General features: G+C 38.6%; 1 protein-coding gene across 3 annotated transcripts in view; it reads right to left on the bottom strand.

The window, feature by feature from the left end:
* Window positions 1-4,690: 4,690 nt before the first annotated feature.
* NR4A3 (nuclear receptor subfamily 4 group A member 3) overlaps window positions 4,691-10,409 on the bottom strand; it is a 32,826-nt gene continuing 27,107 nt past the window's right edge. For all 3 annotated transcript variants that reach the window (XM_006260380.4, XM_006260381.4, XM_019485246.2), the window contains one exon: window positions 4,691-7,839. In XM_006260380.4, the coding sequence (XP_006260442.1) occupies window positions 7,577-7,839 (263 nt within the window). In that variant the 3' untranslated portion in view covers window positions 4,691-7,576. The remainder of the gene's footprint in view (window positions 7,840-10,409) is intronic.

Raw genomic sequence — 10,409 nt, 5'->3', positions numbered from 1 at the left:
AGCTCCTCTGCCTTTACCTTTCATGTTCTTAGTATTTCAGATACTGCATCTGGTATTTGTGGATGAGGGTTTACAGTGGTAACTTTGGGGAAACTTTGAATAAATGATTTCTTGTGAATGCAGGAGATTAGATTCAAAGGCTCACTAGGCCCACAAGTTTCTTTTCAGTAGGCAATATGATTCACTCCATAGTGTTTTCCTTCCAGAGGAGGGTGGTTTCAATTTGGATGAGTCCCTAAAATAGGGATGTCCAGCTTCTAAGCAGCCAGGCTCACACACCCCTTGGGCTGTACCAGTGGGGACCGCAAGCTGTGTGGGCTGCACTAGCACAAGCCATAGGCCCCTCAAGCTGCACCCAGGCTGTGAATGCCCCAGCATCACCCTCAGTTCCTCAGGTGCAGACTCCGTTGCATTATATCATGCAGGGGCCATAGCTTGCAGTCAGAACCATGCTGCACTGCACTACCCCCTGGGATGGGGACAGGAAGTGGAAGCTGGAGAAGGGAGGGAGAACCTGGAGAACCCAGTTGCTGCTGCGGGGAGTGGTGGCTGGGTGGGAGACTGCATGCCACAAATTAACTCTTTATGGGCCACACGTGTTTCCTGGGCTGGATAGCCCTGCCTTTAAAAATTGCATTAGATTTCAGCAGCTGTGCCATCAAGAGAGACTGTTTAGTCTTTTGATCTTACTTTTACTGATGGTGTTCATATGTGAATGCTATTGCTAGGCCTCGGTACCATCACTTTCAATTTTTGTACAGTTGTGTTGCACCAAAATGTGTAAAACTTCACAGTGTAGGAAATGGAAGTTCAAATGAATACAGCTGGATCCTGTAATTATTCCTTAAAGAGTGTATGCATGTGCTTATGTGCATGGAGAGTAGAGGGAGAGGGAGGGTTACAATATTAAGAGTGGGATTTGGGGACACTGGGAAACAGCTGTATTTGGAGTCTGGAAGTCAATCTGAAGAGAAGGGAGTAAGAAGGAAGGAGTAAAGTGGGGAGTTGTGTGGGGTTGGACTGGGAACATTCATAAGTTCTGGTTATTTGAACTAAACCTTTGAAATATGCTCAGCTACGGTCACAATCCAGCATTGGTGACATCACAGACTGTTGCCATGATACCACAAATGCAGTATTTTGACCCCTCTACAGATCAAAAGGGAAGAAATAGAAATGAACAAATCCTTGTTTAAACCCATGTATCATCAGTTAATTAGGATACAGAGTATGATAAATAATGAAAAATTCACAAAGTAAGTTTGTGTTTATGTCTGTTACATTTGAAAGTTTCCCCTAAATCAAAATAGCTCTTCAACTCAATTCATTTATTCATTAGGAACAAGGTTTCCTTAAGCCACAGAGAAATTTAAGGCTTGTCTACACTAGTGTAGTGGGGGAATCCTGGCACCAGGGGACCTGATCATGTCCAGCCTTTGGACCAAGGAGTTTGTCAGTGAGACTACTTCAGGCTCATCTCCAGTGCCTGCTCTCAGACCCCTGTAGACTGAGGGTTCAAGAACAGGTGCAGAAGGGTAAGCCCCAGAGCAGCCATGCTGGTGAACTGCTTGGTGTGGAGTGTGCCTGTGTGGTCAGATGGGCAGCATGAACTGGGCCCCTTTTAGCGGGACTTGGTGTGGCAGAGACCAGGGGTCAGTAATCTAAGGCCTGTGGGCTACATCTGGCCCACAAAGCCATTGGATCTGGCCTGCAGATGTGGAGTTTCGGTGGCACTTGGTAATGGCGGAAGGGAGGGGGTGCCAGCAGCAGTTGCTTTCCTGGGCCACTGCAGGAAGAAGCGCTGCTGTGGGCACTGTCCCCATGGCACCCTGGGGAAAGGTGATAGCAGCAGCAGCAGGTGTGGTGGCTGCTGAGTCCTACCAACCTCTAACCTTGAACTGGGTCCCTCCCCTGCAGTTAAAAAAGTTGCCAACCATTGGTATAGACAAATATAGTGAAAAAGTGTTATTTCCTACTGCCTATTCTCTTTTACATCCTCAGAATCATGTATTCAATATCAAAGTAGTTGCACTTTGAAAAACAAGTGTGTCATAATACACACAACAATTTAATAAATCTCGTTGCTCATATGGGTAGAAGTCCAGCTTTCTGTTTACAGCAGTACTACTACTAAAGTTAATGGAACTATTTCTGTAAATAAGGGCTGTTAGATCAGTGCCCAAGTATTACTAAAAAAGTGAAGGTTTGTGTTAAAAAGAAAACAAAGTGTGTAACATAGAATATAACATACATTTCTCTTGTAATTTAAGAAATAACAGTACTCATAACTTTTATACAGAAGTAGATTAGAGCTACAGGTCTCAAATATCCTATTTACAGTTAAGAAGTTGATTAAATAGCTCTTCTAGTGCTATATCCATAATTTGGAATGTAAGAAACATTATTCTTTTTATCCATTCATAATTAATGTTTAAGCCAGACTTTCAGTATTCCTAAAGGTCAGCTTCCTTAGCTCAATAAACTGTGGGTGAATATCTCCTTTCTAAATACTCACTATTTCTTATGTAAATAGCTGTAACCTACTTCAAGTGTTGGACTGAATCCTGCTTGCCTTGCTTACTCAGTAGTCTCACTGATACCAGTAGCAGTGCTCACCTAATGAGAACGATTACATGTGCTTATGTTATTTTGAGTTTAGTGGTATATGTTCTTTTCTTGTTATTTTCCTTAGAAATGGGCAGAGCAGAAATTTAAATGCAGAGCACAAGATCAGGAGTGAGGAGAACTGGATTCTGTCCCAGCTCTGCCACTGATCTGCTGCGTGGCCTTGGGCATGTCACTTCCCCTGCCACTCCATTGTCTGCCTTGTGTATTTAGACTGTGCATTCTTCAATGTTTACAGTCTTGAGTACAACAACTAGCAAAATAGGGTCCCAATCTCTGATGTGGCCTCTAGGTGCTGCTGTAATACAAATCATTTTTACTTATGGCATATTATAGGGTACTCTCCTTGTTTTAGGACCTGTGATTTGTGTCCTTGTGTATGAGGGTTTGAAGTGGTGATTTTGGGGATTCCTTGTGTAAATGATTGCCTGGGAGTGCAGGGGCTACATTTGATGGCCCAGGAGGCCACTGCCATTGCTATGATCCTATATTCTTAATTAATTAAAACTTAAGTTAAATGTCCCTCTAGCAAAAGATATGGCACCCAATTCTGACTTGAAAATCAGTAGGAATTTGGGGCATAATTTGCTGCTTTTGAAGAAACTGTTAATTTAAATACATAAGAAGTGAAGAAGAGCAACTCTCAGCTTCCATCAGGGCTTGGAAATGTAAACTAGGGAAAATCAAGGCTTGGAAATGTAAACTACTTTTTGTAAAGCAGTTGACTGATCTGAAATTTCCAGAACAGTTCAGAATTACAGGACTGTGTTTTGATGTCCCTGAGGACTCCCTGAAATGGGACTTTTGTCTCAAATTTGAAAGAAATTGGTTCTGGATCAGCATGTTTCTGCTTTGTTGAGATGAAATAACTACCTGCTGCCACAGAAGCAATGGAGGGTATGTTTACACTGACATACAATGTGTTTTAGCTGGGTGGGTCTGGAGCACATCCTGCTCATCACTTCCACAGACACACTCCAAGTCAAGAAGCATGCTGGTGAGGCTGCTCTGGGAAGTCCCTCTGAAGCCGCTATTATAACTTTGTTTTCCGCTGTGCTTGAGAGCAGCTGCTGGGGTAGCATGGTTATTTTCTTGAACTTCCACCCCTCCCCACCCCAGCAGAGTTAATTAGCCTGCCTGAGTGCCTTGCTGTGGCAGGTACATTGACCCCAGTCAGAAATGTAACTGCTTCCAGCTTCCAGGGCCTATGGTGCACCTGGGACCGAGTCCTGGATCTAGCTCCCTGGAAGTTGGTTGCTTTAAGTATTTGAATGTGTTATGCATTAGGAAAATTCTGAGCTGAAAACTGTTTTTTGCCACTTTCATTAACAAGATTAGTGTTATTTAAAAAAAATGATTACAAAAATTCTAGTTTTGAAGATTTTTTATGCTCTGTTTTGTCACATGTTTAAATAGCAAGCTGCAGCCCTTGTACGTCATTTGACATGACTTCTTGCTAGAAAGTTCCCATAAGTAATGGTTTCTAACTGAGACATGCCACAGCCATTTGTAGTTGTGGACATACTAAAGCAATGGCAGATGTCTTTTAAACCTATGTCAAAAATGCAGTCATGACTAAATAGGTTAATTTGGTGTAGACAAGATTTGCTTTCCTCCAAAGCCAGTGTATACTGAGGAAAGGGAATTGCTCTACTTTTTAAAAGCACTGCTGGCATATTCTTCCCGTCTTTGTTGATTCACAGGGTTGGAGAATAGGGCCGTGCTCTTCTTTTAAGCTGGCCTAGCCAGCCTGCTTTTTCTGGGTGTGCAGGTACTCAGAGGAAGGAGAGACTCCATGTGCTCTGCTCCCTTCATAGTGTTTTCTCACAGAGGCAAGGCCTCAGTATCCAAGAAGGATGTTGTAACTACTTAGTGTAAATTTTTCTTTATTTTGTTTAAGGCTACTTTAATTTCTGCCATTGAGTTTTCCAGTTTTTAAGCATGCTTCTAAAACTTTTTCTACTTCTAAGATTCAAGTCGGCAAATTTTTAATGTTCTGTAACTGATAAGAAAGTCACAGCAGATTGTAGCAGAATTAAGCATATCTGTTCAAGACACATGGGGGCTCTGAAAAAGATGTTATTCAATTTAATCATTTTAATTTACATTGTATATGTACAAGAACATCATTTCTTTCAACCCACAGGTTAACACAAAAAAGCACTGCTGTTAGAGGAGCAGAGAAACTTTTGAAACACTCTGTCTGAAATAAAAGCAAGGCACTCTCCTTTAACAGCTGATATAGTCCTGAATTCAGCCTGCAAAAAAAGGCATGTTCACACTGAGAGAGCTCTAACAAAAGTAGCAGAATTATCTGCTTTAATTCTTTCTTTTGCTATCATGATTTGCCATTGATCGTACTGCATGAATAATTTTTGTGAACTGAAATAAGTGTGAAGAACATTCCATAGATTACATGCTTTTGAATAGTATCACAGTTGAGAACATCTATGGAAGACTGAAGCACAGTGGCTACATGACATCTAACATAGGGCTCGGGACCTGCTATGAGCAACATCTGTCCTAAGAAATGTAGTTGGTTGCAACAAGAAGTCCTTTAATTGTACAATGCTAATTTGTGTGAAAATACTTTTCAATGAGCTAGTCCCATTAGTGCTGCGAGCCCACGTCTGGGAGGTGAGGATGCTCAGCACTTCTCAAGATTTGTCTTTAAAAAGATGATTTCTTAAGGAAGGGGTGGCCAACCTGCAGTATGGGTGCTGTGAGGGGCACAGGCAACCTCTGTGTGTGGCACACAGGAGATCAGGGAGGGAGCAGGGAGCACAACAGCAGCTGGCTCAGGGAACATAGGGAAGAAAGCAGAAAGCAGAGCAGCAGATCAGGCAGGGAATGCAGGACTAGGAGCAGAAAGAATGTAGACCAGCAGACTGGGCAGGGAAAGGGGATAATTTGTAGCATGCCTGCAAAAAAGGTTGACCCCCACTGTCTTAAGAGACTTTGTATTTTACACAAGGGAACAGAAGTAAACATACCTTTGAAGTGTGTGTGTGTGTGTGTGTGTGTGTGTGTGTGTGTGTGTGTGTGTGTGTTATATACAAAAGTTCAGATTCAGTCAAAATATACTTGTCTAGTAGGTGAGGTGAAACACCAACCTACAAGAAACATGAGATTCTCTGATATTTAATTATGCTATTATGTTTGCACGTAAGCTTAAAAGTCAATACAAAAAGCAATACTCTTCCAAATATTTTCTGCAGGTAAGCTGGAAATATTAACTTTAGTGATTAAAAGTCTGTTTTCCTATTGACGCTACTAGAAATCTCAATATAAGAATAATTTTTCATAAAGCACATCAAAACATAAGTGATAAAATACCAGATAACTATTTTAAAACCATACAATGACTGATATCTGGGTTATCCTTTGCAGCAATTAGGCAATTCATTTGGCATCTGTTTGATTGTATAATTTAATTTCCATATAAACAGCATAGTTTAAAAAAAGACAAAAGCTAGAATGTTTAAAGCTAACAAAAGATACAGTGACATCAGATTGACATTCAAAAAATTTTTCTTAGCAAAATGACCAACAAAATTTTGATTTAATACAGTGCATATAAAGTTTTTTAGAACTAAAATCTTTACATATTATTTGAATTTAGCAAAACATGAGCAAGATTTTAATATCAAAGTGCTAAACAGTACTGCCTTAAAAGTCACTGCAAATAAACTGTAAAATAACTGCTTGTGAAGTGACAGATATTTTATATACAAATGGTTAATAAAAAGACATACACACAGATATATACATATATATACAGATTATATATATGTATATAGTTCTCTAACTGCTGTAACTGAGTCAGTGTGAACACCTTAGTTACTCAGTGTAACACGGCTCCCGTGAGCTGGCAGTCATTGCAATAAATACAGGCAAAGCAATTACAATATACCATGCATACAAACATTTATACAAATAAAGACACTATGCAACAAATTATTTCATATTAATATGGCATCAACAGTATAAACATACAAAAAAGGAGTACGAACACGGAATGTTTAAATGCAGCCCACTATATCCTTCCTAGCATTTACATTCATACTATTTTACAAGACTTGCTTCTTCTTCAAAACCATTTATGTCTGTTAACTAACTTGTTATCCAGATTATATTCTAAAATGTAACTGTCCCTGATGCTGACCCTGTATGTTCCAATCACTACTTACTTTTATTTCCTTATCTAAGGAACCAGTGCTCAACTGAATCACAATCTGTACCAGTGTTTTCCACACTAATTTGTCAGTATGTCACACTACATGGATTCAAGTTTGGGAAACTGTCATGTAAGTTAGTGCATTTAATTTTCTTACTGGATTTCTTCTGTTTTTATCTTCATATTAAAATAAATTAGTTAATAAACACGACTTAGTAAGACAGCACTTTAAAAAATTGCACTTGAACATGGGAGCTAACAGCCATTGTCATTTTGCTATATCTAATTTATATGAAATACTCAATTGTATGTACTTTGTTAAAAAAAGTGAACTTTTGTTTAGTTTGTGCCAATATATGTGCCCTTGATACAGGAAGTATGCTAAAGTATTGTCACAAAACACATACTACCCTGGCAAACAACTATTTGTTGTTCTTGTTTTCAAACACACAGTTTTCTACCATTTTATTCCCCATGTATAATGAGGTGTTAAACATTAGATTTAAAACAGTCATGTTAACCTTTTACTGCTGGGATAGCATCGTCCAAAAGTGCCATATTAGCAATTTAAAAAACCCCATATCACACAAAAAAAACCCAAAACACAACCCCCAGAGAGTATGCAGCTAAGTTTTAGGCCTCAGACTGCAAGGAAAAGTCCTCATTTTAGGGCTGGAGCTGCTTTTCTGTTATGAAAGGCAGAAAAGTTAACTACGTGACAATCCATTTGCCTGCTCTGGTGGGCATCTGCCTTCCATGAGTATTATCTGAGACTCAGAAGGGTAAGGTGTCCAGAAACAGCCTGTCAATGATGGAAGGAGGTGGCACCAGATCTTCCAGTTTCAGGTAAAAGATGCGCTGCAGTCCCAGTGTGCAGAGAGAACGCAAGTCAGAAAGAACACCCAGTACCTTAGGCTCCGGAGACTCAAGTGGTTGTCCTTTGTTTTGACAGCTGAAAGCTAAGTGGTCTTTCAAGCTGCTAGTGATCTTGTTGCATAGCTCTTCCACTTTCTTTGGTTCTTTTAATCCATGCCGTTCTGCAGAATAATGGCAAAAGAAAAGCTAAGTCTACATCATTATTCCATACAATAAAACTAAATTTGATACTTAATTGGTTGTTGTCTACCTATAAATAAAAAGTACAGTAATTTACAAGACACACAGACTATATGTAACTATATATAAAGTATGTGTGTCTTGTATATTATTGTACTATTTATTTATCGGCATATACATAGGGAGTGCTCATGTCTGTGTGCACAGAAACACGTAAGTGGGAGCATGTACACACACTTCTGCTAGAATATTAGTAGTGGCCGTGGTAGTACAATGTAATGTTGACTGACCTTTTTCATATAATAAGATTTAATGACTGCCCTTTCCTGCTAGCATTAAAAATATTTAGCAGTAGCTTTCAACTATAATTGAAATTATAATTAATATATTGAATCCAAGCTACTGCTATATTTGCCACATTTTTTACAGAGTAAGACATAATTTAATTGGACTATTTTCTGGCAAAACTATCACAGAAGGTGGTTTGGAGATTTTCCTGCCTCCCTACCAGTTGTGAATGCTCAATAACTATGGCAACCATTATTTATTCAGTGAATTCAAGTGGGGATCAATATCTACTGCCAGCTCCATCAGAACTAGACCTGGAATTCCACTAGGAATTTACAGACTCTCTCATAAGAAACCAAAGACACCTCAACCATCCTTTGTTATTTTGATCATCTACTCCCATTATGGTTTATTTATCTCTAAAAGGCTGGAGATAAAAGTAGTCTGAAAGTCAACTATTTCCAGCTTCAAGAAAGCAACACATAAAGTAAAAAAGCTTCCATGCTATCCATCCCAAGATTTATGAAATTCCTAAAAGCAAAACAATGACGTTAAGTTAAGTAGGGCTTCTTCCCTTTATCATCTGTTAAACTGTTTTAGAGAAGCTATACATCCTCAGTTTATTAAGTTTAAAGAGCAAATTTCAGATTCGTATTTAATTAAAAACAGTCTTTCTGCAAGCAAAGGGTAAGTTCTGCATTATTGTTTACTTATCAAGATGCACTGGATGAATTAATATAATATGTTTCTGAACAATAATGTCAAATAATCTTGGTGCATTTCAATTTTGCTTTGAACTTCAAATTCACAAGTAAGAAAGAATCTGTTTCATTACCAAAGATATGATAAACTATATTTTAAATACAGTACTGGGAGGTGTAGGAAAATGCAGATTAAATTTACTGGCAAACAGTATATACAGTAGTCACCTATAAACACCCAGCCAAGTAAAAATGATAAACAGAGGAAAAAAGCAGAGGGCTGTGAAAGTTCTTATGTTCAGTGCACTCTCAACTAGCTGCCCCTGTCCTCCTGCCAAGGTCATGCTCCCTTTTGCATACAGTTTATTCTCCTTGTCCAGCATCAGTAAGAGGGAGGGTCTGATAAGAGGCAATGACTTCTGCTCACCTCCCTAAAAAGGGGAGTCAGTGAAGACAGAAAATGTTCTTTGCCCCCCCAAAGCTGGGAGAATACATGTAGGGTCTTTGAAGGGACTTCCCACACCTCTCAGGCAGATGTACATATGCGTGGACGAACCGTGAGGTATGGGTGTTCTTAAATCCTGCCTGTAGTAGTTATTTGGCATATATGGCTTTTATGAACTAATTCAACACATGTTTCTGCAAAAAGAGTAGCAAGGAGTCCAAGGGCCTAATCCTTCTCTCATTTTCATTTATTTTATGCATATGCAGCTTTGTATATTTCAGTGGAGCTAACTTCTCAGTTACACCAATTTAAGATCAAGCTGCAGATGTGTACATCTTCAGCCAGAAGCTAGTATGTTCTACTATTTAAGTACCAGCAGTCTACCTTGTTATCTGTCAAATACCTGAAAAATATTCATCCAGGCAGCAATATCTGCTTCAAACATCGTTTTTTCACCTTCAAGGAATTAAAAAAACCCTAGATATTTGAAGTGACTTGTTTACATTATAACATGAAGTGTCAATGAATATTTAATGCATATCCAGTAAATTGTGCATAGTTTAATTATGTAAGCCTGACTGTACAGATCATGTAAATACTTCCACTGATGCAGACATTAAAGAGCTGAGGGATTAAATAGTTTATAAAAATGTAAAAATCTGTAGAGATTTTTTAAATCAAGTCTTATAGGAAATTGTATAGAACATTAACTTAATTTCTTAGTCTTTGAAGAGCTCTTACCTTTTAATCTGTTTTGAGACTATTTTTTTAGCAATGTGAAAGAAGACATATTTATAGGCCCAGAGATCTGAAATCCTTACACAGATCCACAGTTTGACTTTAATATAGTACAACAGAGATGTTTAAACCTACTGTATGCATTTCTGCAAAGTTTGGAAAATCAAATACTAATCTTGAGCGCACAAGACCTGTTGTCTTTTTCAGTCAGGATCAAACCTGTAATCTTGGTCTTTGGTATAGTTGTTATTAAACTCCCAAGTTTAACAGGTTTTATTAAAAATGTGTTTTGTTCATTGATTAGCAGTGAAATATGCTGATGCAAAATATGAAAGGTGTAAAAATGATCTTAATTTGTTACTGGTCTTGCTTTACATAG

Source organism: Alligator mississippiensis, chromosome 5 (assembly GCF_030867095.1).
Source record: "Alligator mississippiensis isolate rAllMis1 chromosome 5, rAllMis1, whole genome shotgun sequence".
Taxonomy (NCBI): Eukaryota; Metazoa; Chordata; order Crocodylia; family Alligatoridae; genus Alligator; species Alligator mississippiensis.
The sequence above is the reverse complement of the archived record's forward strand: the minus strand, read 5'-3'. Positions and strand labels throughout refer to the sequence as shown.